The sequence below is a fragment of the Panthera onca genome, chromosome A2 (genome assembly GCF_046562875.1).
Source record: "Panthera onca isolate mPanOnc1 chromosome A2, mPanOnc1 haplotype 2, whole genome shotgun sequence".
Taxonomy (NCBI): Eukaryota; Metazoa; Chordata; class Mammalia; order Carnivora; family Felidae; genus Panthera; species Panthera onca.
In genome coordinates, this window is record NC_138340.1 from 163,470,403 (window position 1) to 163,496,463 (window position 26,061).

The window sequence follows — 26,061 nt, forward strand, 5'->3', positions numbered from 1 at the left end:
CAAGCCATAGTCTGTCAACCCCCCTGTCGTAAGCCTCTTTGGAAATCTCTCTCTCGAGCGCCGGGCAGATGAGATCTATGAATCTAGTTCACGAACCTGACTGTTAAGTCGGCTTCATGTCTAATGTGTCCATCAGGGTTTGATGAATCCCATGTTTAAATGTGTGTGTTCCTGGTGACAAATCCTGGGTAAGCCCAGGTGCCAAGAATCTCAGAAGACTAGTTCTAGGGCCTACTTAGGGTTTTAAGATCGCCCGAAACAAGAGCAGCTTCCAATAAATCAGCTTCTCTGCATGAAGTGCTTTAGATTTTCCTCCATGACTCTAGAATCAAGACCTCTCTCATGGTCCTAGAATCCTTCAAGAAGATTCTGAAACCATGGATTGAAACCGGACAAGGTAAATGAAGGTTGTGGCTGGTCCCGGTCTTTGGGGCTTTTCTCTGCGCGTGGCCGGAAATGCCAACAGGCTTTAGAACCAACTTTGTTTTCACGCTGCAACTGCTCTCTCCATCCCAGAATCGCTCACTACTCCACAGCCTTGACTTTCAAGTGTTCAGGACTGGAAGGGGTTGGGGGGCTGCGGGGGAGGGGGCCGGGAGGGCTGGTGATTCCGTGTAAGAGTAAGGTACAAAGGAACTAGAGTGTTTTCATCCTTCCTTTTCAAGCTTGGAATCCTTAAAAAGGGCTACTGTTGAGAAGAAGGGGGGGGAGGGTGCGGAGATTATGTGCTCTCTCTTCTTGTTTTCCTGAAGCAGAGTCTGGGACAGGAGGTTCACTGTAGGACTGGATTCCTATGGAACTGAAAACAATTTCTCGATGGAGGGATCTGGATACTGAGTAAAAATCCATTCAGTGTGAAGCGGGTCAAACTTTTGGAAGCTTTTCTGGACCCCCGTTGGAAATCTATAGGTTTACCCCAATAACCCCTGCAATCAAAGCCTCCAGAAGTACACAATGGCTGTTTGTATGTAGAATGCAGGCTTCTCAGTTTATAAACCCTTGAAAACAATACTTACTGTTTTCTATGGTTGGGTCGTAGGAGTCAACAAATTGGCCTTCAACAAACTGAATCGTCAATGAGGATTTCCCTATAAAAGAGAGCAAAAGCTCAGTATGTATTTGCATATTAAGGTAAAAAAAAAAATCTACTATTTTACAAAAAAACCCCACTCTAACAAGATGAAGAAACGGAAAGTACTGGGATCAGAACACCTTCCTTTAAATAAGCCTTTGGGCAATTTCAAAAAGGAAATAAAATTTCAAGAATCTGCTTTCTAGGAGAGGAATTTAACCAATTAAGCTATTATGAATTAAAACACTTTTGTGACGTTAACAAATATTACTGACCAGCAAACATTTCACATATTCTGTTAAAGGTAAACTCTGCAATAAGGTCTAAACTAAGCTAATTTCCTCTGGTGTCCCTGAAATGTGGGTATTAATTTTAATACAGAAATTATTAAGACAGGATTTGTTTCTTTGGGCTCGAAATTTCCTATGTGGCTGTTAGAAATGTTACCAGGTACAGCTTTTAATTTTTTCTTTTTAACGTTTTATTTATTTTTGAGACAGAGACAGAGCATGAACGGGGGAGGGTCAGAGAGAGAGAGGGAGACACAGAATCCGAAGCAGGCTCCAGGTTCTGAGCTGTCAGCACAGAGCCCGACGCGGGGCTCGAACTCACAGACCATGAGATCATGACCCGAGCTGAAGTCGGACACTTAACCGACGGAGCCACCCAGGTGACCCAAATTTTTTTTTAACGTTTATTTATTTTGACAGAGAGAGAGAGAGAGAGAGAGAGACAGAGCATGAGTGGGGGAGGGACAGTGAGAGAGGGAGACACAGAATCTGAAGCACATTCCAGGTCCTGAGCCGTCAGCACAGAGCCTGACGCGGGGCTTGAACTCACAGACTGTGAGATCATGACCTGAGCCGAAGTCGGACGCTCAACTGACTGAGCCACCCAGGCACCCCTCCAGGTACAGCTTTTAAAGAGGGTAATGTGAGAACATGTAAAAGAAGTCTTTAAAAAACTCCTCGAAGCCAGAAATCCTGCCTGAACCATTCAGTCTCAAAAGCCTAGTGATGTCTGGCACACACAAAATAATGAAGAAATGTTCTGGACTTTATCATAAAATCACTTTCTCATAATTGAGCCTATGTGCTAACCAATCAAGAGCCGGAGGCTTAAGTTCTCAACTATTTGTTGCCTAAAATTTCACCTGCTGGACTTCAGAACGGGGCACTCTGTAAAGATAGTGTGAGAACAGTCCAGGAAATGACGTAGGTGGTCCCCCCCACCCAAATTTCACCCCAAACACTTTCTTCTCTCGTACGTCTCCCAGAGCACTAGTGTTTTTTGGGTAAGATTTAATTTTTTAACTAATCTCTACACCCAGTGTGGGACTTGAACCTACAACCCCGAGGTCAAGAATAGCATGCTCTTCAGATTGAGCCAGCCAGGCGCTCCCTATTAACTTTACACACACGCTCTACATGTTCGCTGCATCTCACCGGACTTTCATCTCAAAAGACCTTCAGGGAGAGAGGTTTGCACCAGGAGCCTTCTGCTTCTGGGGGGTTTCAGTTGGCACGTTTCCATAACACAGGCAGCACCCCCCCATACTTAGAAATTAATGAATTAATAAACTGGTTTACAAGTGAGAGCTGCGGGGAGACAACTAGAAAACCCCCAAGTTGGCAGGATTATTTTACTCCTCACGGGCAGTTAAACACACAATTCAAAGTGTTTCTAGAATTATTAAAACCCGAAATCATTCTCTACAGAAGCAGCCTACAAGAGCTTTTGACAATTAAAAGTTACCTCCCTGCTTTAAATCCTCATTTCAATTAGAATAAATTTCCTGGGGCACCTGGGTGGCTCAGCAGTCGGTTAAGCGGCTGACTTTGGCTCAGGTCATGATCTCACAGTTCATGAGTTCGAGCCCTGCACTAGGTTCTCTGCTGTCAGCACAGAGCCCGCTTCGGATCTTCTGTCCCCATCTCTCTCTCTGCCCCTCCCCTGCTTGCTTCCTAGCTCTCCCTCTGTCAAGAATAAAGTAAACATTAAAAATTAAAAAAAGAGTAAGTTCCCAAATCCCAACCAGGCCGGGCCCTGCTCCGCCTACCCCCCCCCCCCCAAACCTCTCTGCTGCCCCTCCCCAGACCCTCCCAGGCCCATCTGGCACATCCCCCTCTGTCCCTCTGTTCTAGAATTCTCTGCACACGACTCACTTTTGTCATTACTTTGGGAGCTCAATGGCCCTTCTTCAGAGACGCCTCCGCTAAGACCACCCCATCTAAGGTGGCACCCACTCCCTAAGGGTCACTCTATCACAGCCATCCTGGTTTTTCTCCGTAGTGCTTGACGTTATCGGACACTGTCTTCGCTCATTAGCCTCCGGAGACCAGTATGGTGACTGAGGGGTACAGCAGACGCTCAGGTTTTGGAACGAACGAATGAGATTAACACTTACGTGTCCAGAGGGCACTCTCACGCACTCTGGATGTTATAAAAGATCTCAATTTTATGCCCAAGGCAAGGAAAGACAGTTCGACAGGAATTAAGAAACAGTTATCTAGGATTTATTTTGGTGTCCAACCATGAGCCTGCCTGTGCTATGCGGAATACGGGGTCATCCAGGAGCCCACACGTCTCAAAGGGACTGTGTTCAAAAGAAAGCATGTTATCGAAGCTAGTTCATAAAGAGCATTTAAGTTAACAGACAGCAAACCTATTTTATGTAAGGAAACAGCAAGAGAAAAAAACGTCTACTAAGTCAGCCAAACTGAAAAAATTTAAAGGAGTAGGAAAATTCTTATTTATACTGAATGCTATTGCTTCAAGCAAAAGAAATTTAATTGGAAATGAAGGAGAGAAAGAAACTTCTTTAGGGCTTCTAAGGGGACTTCTGGGCCCTCCGGTGGGCACTCTGACGCCCCTAGGTAGGCTAAGGGAGGGTTTTGGCTTGTAAATGGAAAGAAGGAAGGAAGCACAATGTAATTTTTCTTAAAGATAAATGGGCAAGAGTTACAAGGGCTTCAGAGGATTTTTACACCTTTTCCCAAGTAGAACCGGGTTAAGAACAGTGGAAGAAAGGGGTTGCCCATGACACCCATGGGGAGCCCCTCCGAGAGGCAGGATACACGGAAACACAGCTCAGAGTGGTGCCGGGCAAGCTTCAAGGGCCTCACTTGCAGGGGTGAAGGGGCAGAGAGCAGAGCCTCGGAAGTTATCCCAGGAAACTTAAGAAATTCAAGAAGACACACGCTTAACAAGACAGCATGAGATTAAGTGCAACGACGGAGTATTACATAAACGAGCGGCCCACGTTTCAAAAATACAATTACTGGCGCGCGTCCAAAGAGGAGTTTCTCACATATGTCATGAAGGGCGTGAATTACACGAAAGGCTAAATTAACACTGAACTTGAAAACACGGATAATCATTCCGGCGAAAGGCAGACAGTGGAGTCCAACGCAAATCACAGTGCGGGTTGGCACAGCCAACTCTCGTCTTGGCGAGTAACCGGGACGCCCGAATTTAAAACCCCGGTCTTTAGGGAGCCAACTGGCTTTCTGCATCTGCTTGGTCCTGGGAGAAGGGAACCATCCATTAGCAGAGGCAGGAGGGCTCTGGCCTCCCCTGGGGTCTCTCCTCCTCTGCACTCTCCCCTAGGGGGAGGTGATTATTTAAATGAAGAAGGGACAGGAAGACCACGTTTGCTGACAGGACACAGCGGGTTTTTCTGCCGTTTCCATTAAAAAGTCGCATTATGGGGCGCCTGGGTGGCTCAGTTGGTTGGGCGTCCGACTTCAGCTCGGGTCGTGATCTCGCAGTTGAGTTCGAGCCCCGCATCGGGCTGTGTGCTGGCGGCTCAGAGCCTGGAGCCCGCTTCTGATTCTGTGTCTCCCTCTCTCTCTGCCCCTCCCCCGTTTATGCTCTGTCTTTCTCTGTCTCAAAAATAAAGATAAACATTAAAAAAATAAATAAAAAGTCGCATTATTAGGCAGCCAGTGTTGAGACCTTTATATTAATGTTAGTAAACAAATCCCACTTTTCATAACATCCTTAGCCTCGCTTCCAGCAATTTCTGGCTTTCAGGGACCTCCTCGTCCTCTAGAGCAGTTTGCAGCTACAAAAGGCATTGCTGATCCACAAATGATATTCTTTTTAAACACAAAATTTTTGGGGCGCCTGGGTGGCGCAGTCGGTTAAGCGTCCGACTTCAGCCAGGTCACGATCTCAAGGTCCGTGAGTTCGAGCCCCGCGTCGGGCTCTGGGCTGATGGCTCAGAGCCTGGAGCCTGCTTCCGATTCTGTGTCTCCCTCTCTCTCTGTCCCTCCCCCGTTCATGCTCTGTCTCTCTCTGTCCCAAAAATAAATAAACGTTGAAAAAAAAATTAAAAAAATAAATAAATAAATAAAAAACACAAAATTTTTTTTTAATGTTTATTTTTGAGAGCAAGAGCGAGAGTGCGAGAGAACGTGAGAGATAGAGCAAGAGCAAGGGAGGGGGGGAGAGAGAGGAAGACACAGAATCTGAAACAGGCTCCAAGCTCTGAGGGCTCAGCACAGAGCCCGATGTGGGGCTCGAGCTCACAAACTGCGAGAGATCACGACCTAAGCCGAAGTGGGCCGCTTAACCGCCTGAGCCACCCAGGCGCCTCCACAAGTGATATTCTTGATCACCTTTAACATTTTCCCTTCATTATAATGTCATGAATTTACTGTGGCCTTTACATTTACCAAATTCAGATTCTGAAACACTAGTTACTTCCTGAAGACGTTTCAGCAACAATCGTGCTCTCAGTAGGCTCATAAATTCGTACGATCTGAGAAGAACCTCAAATTCCAGATCAACTCTCTGGAGAAATGTTGTATGAAAACACAGGAGTGATCTGAAAGAAAATAAAAGGCACCACATACGCAGATGTGTGTTATTAACGCACAGAGGGGCGCAGATCACTCATTTGGTGACATAACGTAGTACTGAAAAGGTGTGAAAACAAAATATCCCCATCTTCCACAATTAACTTCCAAATACTCTTCGGCTAGACTGAAACCCCCCTTAACTTTAAAAATCCTACAGATTTTCATTTTTTTTTAAGTTTACTTATTTATAGAGAGAGCACGGGGGAGGGGGAAGGGCAGAGAGAGAGAGAGAGAGAGAGAGAGAACACACCCCAAGCAGGCTCCACGCTGTCTAGCGCAGAGCCCGATGTGGGGCTCAATCCCACGAACCATGAGATCATGACCTGAGCTGCCAGGGACCCCCCGCCCCAAATCCTACAAATCATTTTTAAAAAGTTTCTTCTTGTGGTGCCCGGGGGGTTCTGTCGGTCAAGCGTCCAACGACTTCCCACATCCTTGATTCGAATTCTGTCTCCCTCTCCCTCTGACCGTCGCCCCCCCCCCCCAACGTTCTCTCTCAAAAATAAATAAACATTAAAAAAATTTTTTTTCTTAAGTTTCTTCTACACTTTTACCAGGTAAACCCAGCATTTATGTGTTTCTCGCCAAAGATAATGGGGCCCAGTAACTTTGTTCACCCGGTATTTTCCCCACGGAAGATACACCTGCACAGTTGCTGACTGAATCTCTCACACTTGTGATTACTGCAAAATGAACGCTGTGCACAAAACATTTTAAGAGCTTTCAGGTTAATTTTGAACTCGTTTTCATGATTGTTCTCCTAAAAAAAAAAACCCACAACAAAACCCTACTTTTGGATTACTTCCCCCTCTCCCCAGCCAGCATTCTCCGGGAACAGCTGGCACATTACTTGTTCATCGGGGCATAATGGGGAGGAGAAGGTTCCATCTACCAACTAGTCTGTCAAGTCGCTTGGCACAGGGTCCACGGAGAGCAGTGTGATGTATCTGGGACACAACCCATCCCCGAGGACTGATTTCATTTTCACCTGAAATTCCTAACCTCGCCTTATGCGACCTGATGTCCACGTAGATAAGCTAACACATCAGCTTCAAAGCTTCACTGTATTGCCACCAATAATCATCTGTGTCGCTTCAGAGAGCCACCTTGTGAGCCCAGCACCAGACCCTGGCTGGTCACCCCTCCCAGACAACTCCCCTCCTAACACCTGCACCTCCCATGTACCAATCACAAGCGGGACGTTCTCCCGGCCCTCACTCTCTGACTTCTATTGAGCACATCTCCGGAAGTAAAGTTTTCAAACCAGGGGGTTGAAACCCACCAGGTGATGAAGTCAATATACTGAACTATGACCAGACTATCTGTGTTTTTTTTTTTTAATTAAAATTTTTTTAAATGTTTATTTATTTATATAAAATGTTTATGAGAGACAGAGTTCAAGTGGGGGAGGGAGAGAGAGAGAGGGAGACACAGAATCCGAAGCAGGCTCCAGGCTCTGAGCTGTCAGCACAGAGCCCGACGCGGGGCTCGAACTCACGGACTGTGAGATCATGACCTGAGCCGAAGTTGGACGCTTAATCGACTAAGCCACCCAGGCACCCCAATGTTTATTTTTGAGAGAGAGAGAGAGGGAGAGAGAGAGCAGGGGAGGGGGAGAGAAAAAAAGAGACACAGAATCCGAAGCAGGCTCCGGGCTCTGAGCTGTCAGCACAGAGCCCAATGTGGGGCTCGAACTCCTGAACCACGAGATCATGACCTGAGCCGAAGCCGGACGCTTAACTGACTGAGGCCCCAGGCACCCCCAGATTGTTTTTAAAGAGAGTACACCAGGGGCACCTGGGTGGCGCAGTCGGTTAAGCGTCCGACTTCAGCCAGGTCACGATCTCACGGTCCGTGAGTTCGAGCCCCGCGTCGGGCTCTGGGCTGATGGCTCGGAGCCTGGAGCCTGTTTCCGATTCTGTGTCTCCCTCTCTCTCTGTCCCTCCCCCGTTCATGCTCTGTCTCTCTCTGTCCCAAAAATAAAATAAACGTTGAAAAAAAAAAAAAATTAAAAAAAAAAAGAGAGAGTACACCAGAGTGGATCGCCTGTAATAAAGTGATGAAACTTTTCTTCCAGTTATACAAACATTCATGACTGCGTCACAACGTAAACTCTTTCTTAGTGCAGGCTGTAATCGGAAAGGTCAGAAATCTACCACTCTGCGTGATCACATCCTGAATCTCCAATCTCCACCATGCTTCATTTCCTTGCCTATCACTTTAAGCCCCAAGATAAATCACTGTCCACTACTTTCTTGTCAAACCCCTCCAATTTCCTTTCCCCGGGCCCCTGAAAAACCCTCTGATCTTAATCTGATCGTTTGCCCTTGGGGAGCCTGTGGAGCTCAGCTGCAGAAAAATTCCGCAACCCTGTGGGTTAACGACTATTCTCAAGCCACGGTTTGCACCTTTCCCCTGTGCTTGTCCCACGGCCCCCTTTCCTCCTGCCGAAGTGGTGAAAATGTGGTCCCGGCAGCATCCCAGGGTCACCTATTACAACGGCAAATTCTTAAGTCCCAACCAAACCTACTGGAAGTGTTAACAAGCCCCGCCCCCATTCTACGGGGCACCCAAGCCTGAGAACCACTGTTGTCAGGAAACAAATTCACATCTCCTGGATCACCCTAAGTCACCTTTCTCCTCCAGCCTCCGGGATGTCCCCAAATCCTCTAGTTCCTCCCAGCAGCTCTGATCATACGCATTTAAAGGACATCTAATATGAGGCAGGTCCTGGGACACAGCTATGCGCGTGACGTGGTGTCTAACCTCAGCGGTCACCTGCTGTGACCACCTCTTCCTCCCACAAATGCTCTCCTGGCCACTTGTGCTCTGGATCCCATTCCCTCCCAGTCTCATCCAGATCCTCCTCCTCCTGAAGCAGCTGTAAACACACTATTAGGGTCTCCACTGCTTTACTCCATGCAATGAGGTTTGTTAACGGTGCCCCGGAAACATGTCAATACGTACAAGCCAGGGAGACCGGACTGGAACAGATCCTCGCGAGCACCTTGATTTCAGACTTCTGACCCCACAGCTGTGACAGAATACATTTCTGTTGCTCCACCCCCAACCCACCATTTGGGGTGCTTCCTTAAAGGACACGAATACACCTGTTTTTCCTTTCGTTTTTTAAAGAACTTTATTAAGATGGAATTCACGTACCATAGAAGTCATCTCTTTAAAGAGCACGATTACATTTTTAGTACACTGACAGGGCTGGGCAGCTGTCACCACGACCAACTCTGGGACATTTTCATCCCCCCAGAAAGAACCCCCATGCCTGTGAGCCGTCACTTCCACTCCCCTGTCCCCTCCCCAGCTCCCGGTGACCTGACCGCTGAGCTACTCTGTGTGTATTCAAAATAACCCAAAAGGAACCCAACAGCACAGGCAAGAGACTGGAAGAGGCAAATCACAAAAGACGTTTGAATTATCATACCAACAGGTAAATGGAAAGATGCTCAACATCATTAGCCACTGGGAAAATTCAAATAAAACCACGACCCACCACCTTCGTTATTAGCAGGGCAAAAGTTACAAAGATCCGGGGCGCCTGGGTGGCTCAGTCGGTTAAGCGGCCGACTTCGGCTCAGGTCACGATCTCGCGGTCCGTGAGTTCGAGCCCCGCGTCGGGCTCTGTGCTGACAGCTCAGAGCCTGGAGCCTGTTTCAGATTCTGTGTCTCCCTCTCTCTGACCCTCCCCCATTCATGCTCTGTCTCTCTCTGTCTCAAAAATAAACGTTAAAAAATTTAAAAAAAAAAAAAAAAAAAAAAAAGTTACAAAGATCCACGATACCAAGCCTCGGTGAGGACGGAACTCTTAATTTGTTGCTGGTAGAAGTGGGAAATGGCACAAACGGCACCGGGGAAGAGTTTGGGAGCGTCCCACAACGTTACACACTTAAGAAATACGTGGTTCGTGCAACACCATTCCTAGGTATTTACCAAAGAAAAATGACCGCCTGTGCACAAAGACGTAGCAAATGCTTACCGCGGCTTTATTAGTAAATACTGGAACCAACCAACGGGTGACAGGAGAGACAGATGAGGGCACGGCCATTCAATGGGATAGTACTCAGCAAAAAACCGGAACTACTTACACACATGACGACCGGATGAATCTCAAAACCATCACGCTTTCTGAGAGAAGCCAGACAAAAAGAGTATGCATTGCAGGATTCTATTTATATAAAATTTTAGAACAAAGAAAAACTAATCCGCGGTGACGGGAAGCAGATCAGTGCTTGCCTGGGAGTGGGGCTGGGGCATGAAGGAAGGTTTGGGGATGACACAAAGGTTCTGTTCTGTCTTTCGGAGTCATGGTTGCACAGGTGAATAAACCTATCAAAACTCATCTAACTTTACACTTAAAATGCGTATTTTAATATATGCAAATTATACATCAATAAAACTTGATTTTTAAAAAAGTATAAAAAAGGGGAAGCCACGGGGTGCCTGGGTGGCTCTGTTGGTTAAGCACCCAACTTCGGCTCACGTCATGATCCCACAGTTCGTGGGTTTGAACCCCTGCATCGGGCTCTGTGCTGACGGTCTGGAGCCCGCTCGGGATTCTCTCTCCCCGCCCCTCCCCTGCACATGTACGTATTCTCTTCTCTCTCAAAAATAAATAAACTTAAAAAAAAAAATGTGTGTGGGGGGAAGAAATTTACTATTTTTTTTACTATGCAGAATAGGATGGTGATTGTTAGCTATGTCACTGTAGGCAGTTTTCCTGAGTCCATTCGCTTATGTGTCAAATGGTTAACAGTACCGACCTTACAGATAAATGAAAATACATGTAGAATACCTGGAATGTTAGTAAATCCTCAATAAATGTCGCTTTTAGTAATAATACTATTAACTGCTAAATCAGTTAACGACTAAATCAGCTTGGGAGGAAAATCCGCTTCAGATTGTGTATCTCCCTCTCTCCTTCTGCCCCTTCCCTGCTCTGTCTCTCCATCTCTTAAAAATAAACAAACATTAAAAAAAAAACACAAGACCAGACTCCTAAAAAAAATCAAAACCTGAAAAAAATAGCATGATAAAGAAATCAAGAAGTATAAAAATACACACACACCCCCTGAAGCAGGAAACCCCCAACTGTTCGGTCATCCGCTGCTGTGTAACAAACCACCCCAAACTTTCGTGCTACTGCCAGCAACCAGGTCATCTGTTCTCGGATTCTACAATCAAGGATGGGCTCGGCATCCCAGCGCAGGGCTGGTCCAGCAGTCATTCCTTGGTGGCTGGGGGCTAGACTCAGCTGGGAGAGCCGGGCCTTCCCCCTTCCACATGTCCTCCCCTAACACGTCCACATGTTTCTTGCGGCTCCAGAGGACGCGGGAGCAGAAGGTTCTGACTTGCTAATGAGTAAAGCCTACCACCGGCACGTCACCATCTCTGCAGCATTTGGCTGGTTCAAGAGTGCCACAGGGACAGGACAGGGGTCCCAGGAAGGTGTTTCTCTGCGAACCGCCAACAGGAGGGACATCAGCGAAAAGACAAGGTTTGCAGGCGGCAGCAAAGACCCGCAGACTCGCCTGGGGTTATAAATGGACTGCACCCTGAATGGGTCATTATCAGAAGGGCCAGAATAACAACGAACCGTAGGAAGATTCAGGAACGCGCTCCTTACGTGGTACACAATGCCAGTTACGTGCCCCCCTGAAGTACCACACCCCCTTCGGTACAAAATGTGTGGTTCTGTCAACAGGCTGCTGCTGTTTTTTTGAGGGGCTGGGGTGATAGGCATGAACGTCAAGGTCACCAAGGAAGCCTTTTCAAAAACTACGCATACCTTCTGATTTTAGAAGGGGGCGCGTAAAGACTTCTTCGGTGTTCGCTGTGATTCTGACAGGCACACCTACGCCCACACCTCCATCACAGACTCCCAGGAAGGCATGGGATGCAGATAATCCAAAATGTAACCGTTCACCAGAGACTACAAGCCAGACACTGTTTTCAGAATTTGTAAAACACTGTCTTATGAATTATCTCCTCTGTTCCTGTGAGTTAACCGGGGCTGACACCTTCTCAGTCTTTCACACCCCCTTCCCAATTTTTTAAAAATAGATGCTAGGTGAGAAAAAAAATGAAGGCACAATTATTATTACGACAAAGACGAGACAGAATAACCAAGCAAAACTGGTTCATAAAATTATTACTCATTCAAATACTTCCCGGGTGCTCACTCCTGCCAAGCATGATGCTTCCAGATGCTTCCACTGCGGAGAATACAAGAAGTTTATGTGGAAACATGAACACTGGAGCTACGTAAATGAAGAACTTTATTAACTGTCAGAGTTATTAAACTAAAAGAAAAACAAAATTCTGCCAAGAAAGGCCATGGAGAGGGCTCCCTGAAGAGTTTTAAAATAGGAGATTCATCTCCCGTGGACTGATTTAGAGATACAGACTCGCAGGAAGGCAAGGGGATAGACCTGATAACGCTTGGCAACAAGGAAGAATGAATTTTTCCACATTTGTAGCCAAACCTGGGGAGAAGGCTGGGGTTCAGGGCGGAAAAGAGCTAGAGAAAAGCAAACAGGAGATAGATTCCCAAATTAGAACACAATTTTTAACATACCGAAGAGCATGTAGTTTTAAGATTCATCAAAACTAGCAATAACAAAAAATTAGCAAAATGAAATAAGACATTCATCGGGTGAGCGCAAATGGTTGTTTATGAAAGTTATTTCTTCGGGGTGCCTGGGTGGCTAAGCGGTTAAGCGTCTGACTCTTGATTTCAGCTCAGGTCATGATCTCATGGTTCGAAAGTTCGAGCCCCACGCAGCCTGCTTGGGGTTCTCTCTCTGCCTCTCTCCGCTCAAGCTCTGTCTCTCAAAATAAGTAAATAAAATAAACTTAAAAAAATTGTTTTTTCAAAAGTTCTTCAAGAATCTACAATGACCCATTTATGACCACCCATCCATTCCTTGCTATATACCAGGCTGTCCAACCGCGGGGGGTCAGCAGCCCTATGTGTGGATGATGAACATCTGAAACGTGGTTAGTCCTGAGACATGTCATACACAGTGTAAAACATACAGAATTTCGAAAGCTTAGGATAAAAGGTAACAATACCAAAAATATGCAATATATATTGAAATGATATTTTGGACACATTGGGCTAATAAGTTAAACATACACTGAAATTATTTCACCTGTTTCTTTTTACTTGTTTAATGTGGTTACTGGAACATTTAAAATTCCCTCTATGGCTTGCATTGTATTTCTGTCGGGCAATGCTGCTCTACGCGACGGTTTAAGGATACAGGAACATCCGGGGCACCTGGGTGGCTTAGTCGGTTGAGCGGCCCACTTCGGCTCAGGTCATGATCTCGTGGTTTGTGAGTTCGAGCCCCACATCAGGCTCTCTGCTGTCAGCCTGTCAGCGCAGAGCCCGCTTCAGATCCTCTGTCCCCCTCTCGCGCTCTCCCCCAAAATAAATAAATATTAACAACAAAAAAAAAAAAAAAAAAAAAGAAAAAAATAGGATACAGGAACATCCTACTTGTATATAAACTTAGCTGCCTACCAGGAAAACTTCCACAAAGCTTTAAGAAATGGCAGGTATGTCCATTTTGTATACGGTCCAGTTTTTTCAGGTAACAGTCATCCAGAAACATGGCCAGATGAAGAAAACATTTCATACCACATTTACGCATTTGGGTAGCAATTATGCAGGATGAAAAGGTCTAGAGATGGAGCCCAACTCCCCTCCCCCCCTCCCCCCGCAAAGCAAGGAATGTCCCTGTAGATGGACACGAATCCTCAGGACCCCTGCCTGGTGGAGCAGTGTAAGCCACGTGGGACCTCCAAGTTGGGTCCTGCAACCTCCCGTTTCCAAGGCAGCAGGGCAACGACGCCGCACCCCGAAGGTGTGTTGGGGCACTCCCTCGGGTGCCCCGGGGATCCGGGAGCAGCAACTCCTCAGAATCCCAAATTAAGGCACAGCCACCTGTCTCTAGGACCACGGGAACTGGGTGGGTCCCTGCTAGGGCCTCCGCAGCCAGCAAGCAGGGTGAGTGTGTGATCTGGCAGGTACGTAAATGAATCTGGTCCATCTCTGAATCCTGGCGTACCCCTTCTCCCTTCTGCCAATGGCACCATTACGCATCCGGGCTCTCGTGCGAACCACCTGAAGGTTACCCTTAGCGTCTCCCACGCCGCAGCCTTGCCGATTTCCCCCTCATCACCTGCCAACTCTGTCTCCTCATCATCCTGCCTGTACCCCACCAGTCCCCGACAACTCGCCTGGTGACCCTTCAGGATGTGCCTGGTCTTCGCCCTTCCACCCCGACTGCCCCGTGCACCTCGCAGAGCGCGGGGAGGGATCTTCTTGAGGGCACAATACGGGAGGGTCAGCAAACTACAGACCAGGAGCCAGATGTGGCCCCCCCGTGTTTTTGTACAGCCTGCGAACTACAAATGGTTTTTACATTTTCAACTGGTTGGAAAGAAAAAAAATCAATACTATTTCCCGATGTGGAAGTTAGATGAAATTCAAATGTCAGCGTCTGTAAGTGAGGTTTCACTGGCACGCGGCTACGCTCGCTTGTTTACGTACCGGCTGCAAATGTGTCTTCTTCCTTATGATTTTCCTAATAACACCTTCTTTTCCCTCACTTGCTCTACTGCGACAGTACAGCGTGCACGACATATATTTAGAGAAGACGTTAGTCCATCTTGGTGTCGAAGATCACCTTAATTGTCGCTTAACAGCCTTGACTTTTCGCTGTTTCTAGGGAAAAGTCTAAAACTTTCGACAAGGCCTGTAAGGCCGGTTCCCGACCGACAGTCCGCACACAGATATAAGTCCCGCGTGACCTCCCCGCCCGCTCACATCTCACTGTCTCCGCCTCGTTCACCACGCAGGGGTCCGGCCCCACTGGGCCAGGCTCCTTTGGCCCTCAGGGGCTCTGCCCGTGCCGTTCCTTTTGACTGGAAGGCATTTGCCCTTCTTCCCCTGCCCGGCTAACTCCAGCATTATTTAATGACGGTTCTTTGGGGACAACTGTCTACCCCCACCCAGGGTCACAAGAGCTGTCCCCGGGATTACGTCTTTCAAAGCATTTATCCCGATTGGATGTGAAAATGATCTGTGAACGGGCCCGGACGGTGGTGCTGGCTCTGGAATCGCTGCTTCGATTCAAATCCTGGCTCAGCTACTTAATAAACGTGTGATCTTGGGCGACTCGTCGAACCTTTTGGTGGCTCAGTTTCCTCATCTGCAGAACAGGCACAAAAACAGGACCTACACCTCCCAGAGTTGAAGGCCCCCCTCCCCCCACCCCATGCTTTGAGAACAACCACTATTACTATTAATAGTGGCACTTACTGTGGCTCCCTCACTACACGAAGCTCCCTGAGGGCAGGGATCAGGACTGCCTCGGCCTCTGTGACTCAGCACACAGCGTCTGGCATATGCAGGGACTTACTCGAGCATTTAATGAATGCCTATCTGAATAACATCTGACACTTAATCCCCACCCTGTCCTCTTCAACCAGTCATTTTAAAAAAATGTTTATTTTTTGAGAGAGAGAAAGAACGCGTGCACACAGGTGCATGTGCGCAGGGGAGGGGCGGGGGGCGGGGGGGGGGCGGACAGAGGATCTGAAGTCCGCTCTGCTCTGACCGTGGCAAGCCCGAGGCAGGGCTTGAACTCATGAGCCGTGAGTCATGACCTGAGCCCGAGTCAGATGCTTCACCAAATGAACCAACCACCCAGCTGCCCCTTCAACCAGTCATTTTAGTAATTCAATCTTGGGCGGGGGTGGGGGGGGGGGTTGGTGGGACTGAAATCCTTTGGAGAGTGGACAGAAGCCACCTCTTTCCCCAGAAAACATGCCCACAATCCCAGGGAAAGCCCATGAATTCCAAGAACCACTACTCTAAGTTGGCAATACTCCTTGACACGCGCCACCCAGCACTGAAGAGACCGCTTTCCCTGTGGTTCAGAATGAGCGCTGGGTGGTTCAAATGCCCGGCAAATTTAAAAAAAAATTTTTTTTTTTAAATGTCTGATTATTTTTTTAGAGGGAGAAAGAGACAGCATGAGCGGGGGAGGGGCAGAGAGAGAGGGAGACACAGACTCTGAAGCAGGCTCCAGGCTCTGAGCTATCAGCGCAGAGCCCGACATGGGGCTCGAACTCACAGACTAGACTGCGAGATCACGACCTGAGCTGAAGTCGGATGCTTAGTTAACCAACTGAGCCACCCAGGCGCCCCTGCCTGGGAAGCGAACCCAGGGCCTCAACCCGTATGCACTTGGGAACCCTTTTCTGAAACCTAAACATAAGACTTTCCATCTGTGGTCATCCCTTCCCCCCATGGGCACTGCAGCGACCTTCTGGTCCCAACTCTGTGCGCCCAGCTCCTGTGTCTCCCAGTCACGCATTCCAGCCCCCTGGGGTACTCAAGGCCGTATGAGCCTGCTCAGAGATGCACCCTACCGTGGAGAGTTCTCTCCTAGCAGGCAGGCCGGAGATTGCAGTGTTTTCCCACTCCCCTCCTGCCACGGAGCGCCACATTTTACCTCGGTGCATCCCCTTTGCCAAGATCATCTTGGGCCCTCGTCCCTCTTGATGTTAGCCAGCATGGTTGAATATTGCCACTTGTGTTTTTTAGTCGTCTATACAAGTCTTGAACGAGAATAAAGAGAAGCTACGGTTTAAAATATTCTCTTTAACATATCCTGAGTGTGATTTAGATTTGAAAACCGTGAAGTATCAGCCGGATGCGTTTGTATCTAATACAGTCTTAGAAGAGCATTTTCATTTCACAGAACTACATTAACTGTGAGAGTCGATACTTTCATTTCCACGTACACAAGTTATTTACTATGACACTGTGGAGTTAATATTCAATTTTTAATCTTGCAAAAAGTAGGATCACGTATCTTGTTGAAACATCAATTTCTGTTTCAAAAGTCCCTGAGGAGTCTTTCTGCAAGCACAACAGAAAGAGAAATGAGGGAGCGGGAACAGGGAGGTAAGGGGGGTGCCAAGCAGCCAAGGGCACGAGGGAGTTAATTTTATGGGGATCCTCACACTGTCCAGTTTTCACTTACCCACAGAGCGTAATGCAAGGCTTCTAGTACTTTCGTTCTAAATTAATCTCAATTTCGACTTCAAATTCCCACGTCCTACACAGAACTCTTTTTTATCAGATGCCCAGTATACGTTTAAGAATGTTGGGGCGCCTGGGTGGCTCCGTCGGTGAAGTGTTCGACTTCAGCTCAGGTCATGATCTCGCGGTTCGGGAGTTCGAGCCCCGCGTCGGGCTCTGGGCTGGCAGCTCGGAGCCTGGAGCCTGCTTCGAAATTCTGCGTCTCCCTCTCTCCCTGCCCCTCCCCAGCTAGTGTTCTGTCTGTCTCTCAATCAAAAAAAAAAATAAATAAATAAAAAACATGGGAAGAAAAAAGAACGTTAAAATACTAAAATGATATTCCAGGGGCACCTGGGTGGCACAGTCGGTTAAGTGTTCGACTCTGGATTTTGGCTCGGGTCATGATCTCACAGCTTGTGAGTTTGAGCCCCACGCTGGCTCCACGCTGATGGCATAGAGCCTGCTGGAGAGTCTGTCTCTCCTTCTCTCTGCCCCTCGGCTGCTTGTGCGTGTGTCTCTCAAAATAAATAAACGTAAAAAAAATTTTAAATAACGTTCCAGGACCGCTGTGTTTGAGATATTAAATTACATTTCTAAACCAATCAAGAAATTCATGATAAAGGTCCCCACCAGTTTGGATTCTGATTTAAGACGGACTGTGAGAACTGGATTACTTTTGGCTTAGTTTGCTACTTGATGATAAACAGTTCTAGAACTAAGGATAAAGGTTCTCTCAAGGGTGATCACTGAAGATTTCAAAACGCTTTAACTTGCACAATCATGTTCCGAGTGCAGCTCTGACTTATTCGCATAACTAAATACAACCCACTCATGGACAATATTAAAGTTGTTAACTCCTTATTCTAGACCTTCAACTAAGAAAAAAGTATCGTAGGGGGTGCTTGTGTGGCTCAGTCAGTTGACGGGCGTCAGACTCTTGATTTCAGCCCCGGTCATGATCCCAGGGTCGTGGGATTGAGCCCCGCGTAGGGCTCTGTGCTGACAGCATGGAGCCTGCTTGGGATTCTCTCCCCGCCCCCCAACCAAAATAAATAAACAAACTCAAAAAAAAAAAAAGAAAGTGTCAGGGCGCCCAGGTGCCTCAGTCGGTTAAGCGGGGCAGACTTTCGCTCAGGTCACGATCTCACAATTCATGGGTTCGAGCCCCGTGTTGAGCTCTGTGCTGACAGCTCAGAGCCTGGAGCCTGCTTCGGATTCTGTGTCTCCCTCTCTCTCTGCCCCTCCCCTGCTCGCTCTCTCTCCCTCAAAAATAAACGTTAAAAAAATTTAAAAATAAAGTATATTTTGGACTACGTAATCCCAGGTAGGGACGGTGGTTTCTTATTTTGTGATAACGTTGCTGCTTGTACTTAAGTCTCCCTGCCCCCATTCTGCTGCTTACATTGGAAAATTGTGTTATTAGCATGTGGGTCCTGACACGCTGCCACCCGTGGCCAATTTCTACTGATCTCTGGGAGTCTCACCATTACCAAGTCAAAACACAACACTCACCCCAAACTGCATCACCATCAGAGGCCAAGTCAACTCGCTTTCAGGTGTCCTAAGTCTCCCCAGGCTCTGGTAACTCACCACTCACCGCTCAGAAGGAATGGTCCCCCGACGTTCCTGCGAGGCCGTCCCTCCTCCGGCCCCCCACCACCTCTCCAACTTCACTTCCTACTCCCACCATATTCTCTGCTAGCCACCCTGCTTCCTTCAGTTCCCAAGCACGCGAGCGCTTTCCCGCCTCCCCATCCCTCTCTCCGACCAGGCGACCGGGCCTCTTCTGGAAGGCTCCTCGAAGACTGCGGTAACCACCCCTTTGAGCAGCATCCAGGATGCGGCCACTCTCCATTCAATTCTGCGCGACAGCAAGTAGCAGCCCAGCCAGGTTCGGCACATGCCACAGTCCAACGATTCTCAGAGAACAGAGAAACTCTGGGGGTCCCCTGAGACCTTTTCAGGGGGCTCAGGAGGTCAAAAACATTTTCATCACGATACCAAGATAAAAGGTGCCTTTCCCACTATGTTCGTATTTACACTTCGACGCTGCAAAAGCCATGTACGGATGTACAAACGACGGGGATCACACGCTGCAGCCTTCACAACCATACCCCCATGGTAAGAACAATTTTTACGGAAGAGTGCCCTTGAGACAGCAGTAAAAATGATTAACCTTATCTTGAGCCTTAAAGCAGGTCTTTTTAATATTCTGCGTGACAAAATGGTATGTCGACACATGGCGCTCCTGAATACTGAAGTCCGATGTTTGTCTCAAGGAAACGCACACGCGCAACTGTTTGGGAAGTGATCTGAAAATAGCCACTTTGCTCACGGAGCATCATTTTTACTCGCGAGAGTGACCAACCATCATTCTTTCAAATGTGACTATCTGGGCAGACATCTTCCCGAAATGAAAGAAATGAGACTGTCACCTCAAGGAAGACCGGCAGCACTCTACCAACCATCAAATCCTTAACTCTCGGGAGGACGTGAGAATTTTGGAGAACGTGCATCTTGCACGGTGAGCTTAAAGCCTCCCAATATTTACATTTCTTCTAAGGAGAATGAGGGTGACGTTTAAAAATGTGATTAAAAGAGTTTGTATGTTGGGGCGCCTGGGTGGCTCAGTAGGTTAAGCGTCCGACTTCGGCTCAGGTCATGATCTCACGGTTCATGAGTTTGAGCCCCACGACGGACTCTGTGCTGAGAGCTCAGAGCCTGGAGCCTGTTTCGGATTCTGTATCTCCTCCTCTCTCTGCCCTTCCCCCTCTCACACACTCTCTCAAAAATAAACATTAAAAAAATTAAAAATTAAAAAGTTCATATGTTGAAATGCATCAAAACGTAGAAAGATTTGCAGAACAGTGAACCATCCTTTTTGAAATAGCCAAGATATGATGTCAGAAAATCAGTCATGGGTGGAAGATCCATTGAAAGCGAAAAATAAACCAGTGGAATTCAATGGAACAGGGTAGAAAAAATTCTTCTACAGGAGTTGGCAACGAAAGGGAATTACTGATACATGCTACAACATGGATGAATCTGGAAAATTTGCATGTGACACGAAAGATGCCCATCACAAAAGACCATGTATGTACGATTCCATTTATACGAAATGTCCAGAATGGGTAAATTCACAGACACAGGAAGGTTAGTGGATGCCTGGGGGCAGGGGTGAGGGGTGGGGCAGTGTATCAATAGGTACTGTTTCTTTTGGGCCTGATGAAAGTAATTGTGGACAGACAGAACCCACAGGGACATCAAAATAACATCCGGTGCTGAAACTGTCATGATCACAAATGCAAGCTCTGATGATTCCCTTGAACGGAACAAACGAACAGCACCGAAAGACAAAAACAAACAAACAGAAGTTAATTTCAAGCATCAACAGAAGGTGGTCACTATAGGACTACCCCACCCACAAGTACACAACCAAATGTTATCGAGTGCCTGAACACACAACTTCACTTGAGGACAGATTTCATATATGGCGAAGAATGTTTTCCTTTTATCATTTTCAATGAAATGCGTCAGAAAAGGATAGAGTAATTTAAAAAGACACTAAGTCAAAATACAGTTGGACTGCATTCTGGGGCACCTGGGTGGCTCAGTTGGTTAAGCGTCCGACTTTGGCTCAGGTCATGATCCCAAAGTTTGAGTTCCAGCCCAGCGTCGTGTCGGGCTCTGTGCTGAGAGATTGGAGCCTGCTTCGGATTCTGTGTCTCCCCATTTCTCTGCCCCTCCCTCTCCCTCTCTCAAAATAAAATAAAACGTTAAAAAGATATTTTTAATTAAAAAAAAGAATATAGTTGGATTGTATTCCACTGGGAACAGATTTAATGACTTATTTCTCTATGAAGTATCCAACTAAAAGGTGCATCTTCTTTCCTACCTAAAACATTTTGACAAGGTAATAATTTGAGTTACTTCTGAATCGTCTTTTACCAAACCACAGGGCTGTTTCATTTTCTCTCTCATGATCTTTCACATTCCTGTGATCCCCTCTCTCTTGTTAGCCTCAGAGACTTATATATGACCAAAAACCTTTTGATTATGGTCTAATGGTAAACGAGACCATCAAAGCTCTCTGCTGAAGGTTCCAGGGAAGGATGTACCAGATTTTATTTGAAAACAGTGACCCGGCACTATATTTTTAGCTTGATTTAGTTTAGTTACGTCCTATCATGGGACTACTTGTTGTATTAGAAACAATGGGCGTAAGGGAGCTTGAACATGTGCCACCACTAAAACAATTAATACAAAGCACTCCCAGAAAGCCAGACTGCGTTATAGGTGACGTGTCCTTAAAGGCTTAATTTAACATTGTAAATAACAGGAAAAGCACTTCAGGAAAAAGGGCTGTATGAATTACCTGCGAATTATACATTCCTCACTGGTAGTTCTATCAAGGTTTTTTAAAAAAAATGCAAAATTTGAAAGCCAAGTAAAACCATCACAGCATTTCGTTTTATCTGAAGGCGAACTCTTCAAATAAAGTCGGTAACGCGACAAAGTCACAATGACACGTACCCTACCTGTCAAACTGGCAAAAGAGAGTTAATTAAGAGAACGTTCTGAGAAAGGTGTGGGTTCTAGCTGAGCCTTTTCCTACCACCTTTTATTATTTTCTTTAAAGATTTTATTCTTAAGCAATCTCTACATCCAACATGGGGCTGGAACTCACAATCCCGAGATGCAGAGTCACACGCTCCCTTTTCTACCTCTCTTTCCCTTCAGTCAATAGGACACAACAGCTCAGCCTCAAAAAATAACACAGCCTAGAAACACATATACTCAAACTTCTCTAGTAGAACCGCATTCAAGCAAACATGTCCGCGAACTAGAAGCCTGAATACTGAGTAATTCTCCAAAGGGTGGCCAATACTTCCTTTTCTGATGCTGGCAAAACAAAAGACCCACAAACCACAAAGTGCCTTGGTTCCTAACAAAGGTAAACAACTTTAAAATCAAAGGCAAAGGTTGGGGGTAATAGATGGAAGGCAAAACAGAACAGATCTGTTGGACATAAGGACTTCTTTAGCAAAAACCGCCATAGAACGCTAGACTCGCTTATTACTGAAGCCTAGAATCACCATCTGGAGAATTTCAAGCAGTGAGTCAGTCAGTATCTTTAGGACATTCTTTTAAGCTGAAAACAGGTGGCCCAGGTAGATGTCACCTGTAACTTGGTTATTCAGAGGCACTCTGTATCTGATTAGAGCTCACTCAAGAGCCAGAACAGGTCATAGTCCCACTCTTCCAAATGCAGAGGAAATAAAGAGAACAGAGAAAGAAGCAAGGGCTGGGTGACTCAGGCTGCCAATAAAGGTCAGATTCCACATGGGCACTTGGGGAGTGGGCTGCTGGTGGTTTTTGCTGCAGGGTTACTTGCGAGCGGCAGCCACCAAGACCCTCACCCATTCCCCCGATGGGTATATACCTATGATTTCCCACTGCATACCAGAGTTATCCCTAGGGCTCTTGGCACCCCCTATCTCTACACAAGCATCTCTCAGCCTTTGGTTCCCCCCCCCCCCATTCTCAGGACTCCCCCACCCCCCAGCACTTCGACGAGAGAGATGATAAAAGGATGAGTAAGCATGCCCGTAGCTGATCTTGGTCAAAGAGCACAGACCCTGGCACCGGCGGTGGAAAATGGGGGTGAGGAAGCAGCACAGAAAGCGGAGTCGGGGAGTTCATCCAATGGGTAGCCGGCAGTTACAAGCTTTCCGAAGGCAGTTATTGTTGCCTCCTTCTGCAATCCCGGCAGACTCCAAACCTTCGCTTTCACCTCCCTATCCAGCACCCCCCCCACCCCCGCCCGCCACCACGATCAAGTGCACGTTTTCCTTAGACAGTTACTTCTTAAAAACAACACCGAAAAATAAACGTAATTTCTCCAGGCTTCCGGTTGTCAAAGACAATAAAGCCTCGCCCTGAAGCATGGTTAAGTTCAACGGTTCTGTTTCCTCACTTGTTTTCCGGCACCCCCTCCACCCCCACCCCACCCCAGACCACCTCAGCGACGCAGAAAGGCGACTGCCGGGAACACTTTCAAATATATGTCAACCTTTGGGAGGGGGAGAAAAAAAAAACCCAACAAACTTCTGAATCACTTCGACAGCCCGGTTACAAGTACCTGACCTTATTATTTTTTTTTTTTTTTCCCCGTAGAAAAATAGGACACCGAGAGATCAGAAATCTCGTTTTCTCTGCCTTCCTACATCGGTCGTGGCAACATCTAGGGGGCTTTCGAAGAGGGGTCTTTTGGGTTTCTTCGGGGGGAAACTTGCCCTCGGGAGCCAAACGTCCTAAATTCAGGTCCCTGGTTTTCTTTAAAATGCTGAACTTCACCAAGGACAGAAAAAAAACCCCAAGGTGCCGTTCCCTTTGTTAAAATCCCACGGACTTTATTGAATTTGGGGCGGAAAGGCCGCTGGCAAGATCAGGACAACCAGCCGCAAGAAGGTGGAGAGACAGGTGCGATTTCCCCCCGCGGCGGTTCCGGCCGGGAGCACACCCCTCCTCCGGCTCGGCGGCCCCAGACCACCCCGGACCTCCCCGTCCGCCCGCGGCCTCCCCACGCGCGGCCTCCCGAGCCCGGGCCGCCCCCCGCCGCCGCCGCCCCGCGGGGCCCGGCCTCGCCGCCTCCGCTCAAAATGGAGGTGGCGGCGGCGGGAGGCTGGTTACGAAACGCGCGGCCGCCACATGGCCGCGCCGACCCCAAACTTGGCCGGGCCGCCGCGTCCCGGCGCGCAGGCGAAGCTGGGCCCCGGCGCGGAGGCCGCGCGGCGCCCGCCACTCACCCACAGACCGGTAGCCCAGGATCGCGATCTTCCGGGACTTGGACTGCGGCATCTTGGCGGCCTCCTCAGCCCCGGGCCAACCACATCAACCGCGGCGGCGGCGGCGGCTGCTGTGCTGCGATCGGCGGCGGCCGCGCCGGGGCAGAGCGGCATCCAGGGGCGGGGCGGGCGGGCGCGGGCAGGCGCGGCTGCCTGGGCTCCTCGCTCGCGCGCCCAACCGCCCGGAACCGCCGCGCGGCCCCGCCCCCAAACACGCCCACGTGACCACCGCCGGCGGGGAGGGGGGGCCTCCCCCGCTCCGCGGTTCGCGTCAGCACTGCCCTCCCCGCCGCGGCGGCCACCCCCGCCCCCGAAACGCACGGGGGTGCGTCGGGCGACGTTTTACTTTAAGGGGAAATAGAGGGGACGCCAAGATGCCCCCGGAAAAGTCACGACTGAAACTCGCTGCGTCATGACCCTCCCACCCTCTTCCGCCGCCTTTTCCTTACGCCAGTTCTCTCTGGGCGCTGATTGGATAGCTCCCGCCCGCCCGCGCGATGACGGGACGGAAACTCCGTCTCCGATTGGGGGCGGCTAGGAGGCGGAGCCGGGGGCGGGGCTGCTGGCCCAGAGCTAAAAATAAATTCCGGCTGCGACCCCGCGGTAGCGCGCGAGTGAAGTTTGAAGGATTCGAACGTCTCACGGGGTGGGAGTGGGCAAGAGGGGCGGGGAGACGCTAACTCCCCAGTGATTGGTTAGTGCAGGGAGGGGGCGGGGCAAACTTTGAGGAGTGCAGTGATTGGCGGGACCTTGAGCGGTTGGTGGACTCGCGCCCACTGGGCCCTTAAAAGGCGCGAGGCACGTAGCTCTTGCTGGCTGGGCTGTGGGTTAGGTGGGGTTTCCCGGCGAGGGTTTTTGTTTTTTGCTTTTAACTCCTTCTCTCGTGGGATCAGCGAGTCTGGCTTTAAGGTTGTAGCTTGTTACTCGGCGTCACCCAGGGATGAAGGACGGATATGCGTTCATTCAAAATGTTACACATTTCACTAAAAATGTGTGTGCCTCCCCAGTTCGGGTCTCAACCCTGCCACGGGCGAACCCGGCACACCTCGCAGGAAATGAAGAGCGCGAGTCAACACCTCTTTACCTGTCAACGCCTGCATGGCTCATTCAGTAGGCAAACTTAAGCAACAGCTGTGGTTGGCTGGGAACGCTCCAGAACCAACCTTCCAGGCGGGGAGTCAAGTCTATTGGGCTTGCCCACCTGTGTGGGCTGGTCGCTCCTTTAAGGGCACATCGCCGTGTTTCCCACCAAAGGCACATGGGCGACCCCTTTTTCCAGAAGTGCCGGTGAAGGGCGGTTGGGTCGGCACCACTGTTGGCAGTAGGGGAAGGGAGGCCAGTGCTGGAGGCCTCGGTCACCGAAAGTGAAATTGAAGGCCAGGCCCGAGAGTTGAGGATGCGATTGGGACCTTTCCAGCCAGGGAGACTTCCATCATGCTTGATCTTCTTGCCCTTGGTGGTTGCTAAAGAAGCAGCTATTCTGGCTACTCCTACGAATGTCCCCTACTGTCCTCAGGCTGTTTGAAGGTGTTGGGACAACCGCCTGCTGGTCACAGCCCTTTGCCTTTCCCAGGGAGCACAGAGGAGGAACCCCCCCGCCCCCGCTGGGAAGCTGAGTGGCAGGACCGGATTCCTAGGTATGAAGATTTAGAGGTGACTGTCCCATAAATAGGCCTTGTTGAGTTAGAACACTGGCCTTTGGGCAAAATCCTTCCACCGTCCCGCTGAAGTACTTGGAAGAGAAGGAGGATGGATGTTCCCATCCTAGGGGCGCTCCAGATCGAAGCCCCAGACAACCAACTGGAAGTGAAAAATATCTTTGAATTTCTGTGTTTTATCTTAATGGCTTTTGCATTCTACTCTATATTTAGTTGAAATATTTAAAAATTTTAGGTCTTAAAAAAATTTTTTTTTAATGTTTATTTATTTTTGAGAGAGACAGAGACGGAATGCGAGTGGGTTAGGGGCAGAGAGAGAGGGAGACACAGATTCGGAAGCAGGCTCCTGGCTCTGAGCTGTCAGCACAGAGCCCTATGCGGGGTTCAAACTCAGGAGCCCTGAGATCATGACCTGAGCCGAAGTCCGACACTCAACCAACTGAGCCACCCGGGCGCCCTTAGAAGCTTCAGGTCTTAAAATGGAATCTCCAGGAAAATGTATCCC

At 48.5% G+C, this 26,061-nt stretch overlaps 1 protein-coding gene and 1 long non-coding RNA gene across 2 annotated transcripts in view; both read right to left on the minus strand.

Annotated features, from left to right (window-relative positions):
• RHEB (Ras homolog, mTORC1 binding) overlaps nucleotides 1-24,305 on the minus strand; it is a 44,805-nt gene extending 20,500 nt beyond the window's left edge. The window contains exons 1-2 of the mRNA XM_060633443.3: nucleotides 23,860-24,305; nucleotides 1,017-1,088 (exon numbers count right to left, since the gene is read on the minus strand). Coding sequence (XP_060489426.1) covers nucleotides 1,017-1,088; nucleotides 23,860-23,911 — 124 coding nt within the window. The 5' untranslated portion in view covers nucleotides 23,912-24,305. The remainder of the gene's footprint in view (nucleotides 1-1,016; nucleotides 1,089-23,859) is intronic.
• On the minus strand, nucleotides 7,956-15,509 carry LOC132679687 (uncharacterized). Its single transcript, XR_014137351.1, has 2 exons — nucleotides 9,734-15,509; nucleotides 7,956-9,490 (listed from the first exon to the last, which is right to left on the minus strand). It is a non-coding gene; the product is annotated as an uncharacterized LOC132679687 (long non-coding RNA).
• Nucleotides 24,306-26,061: the final 1,756 nt, after the last annotated feature.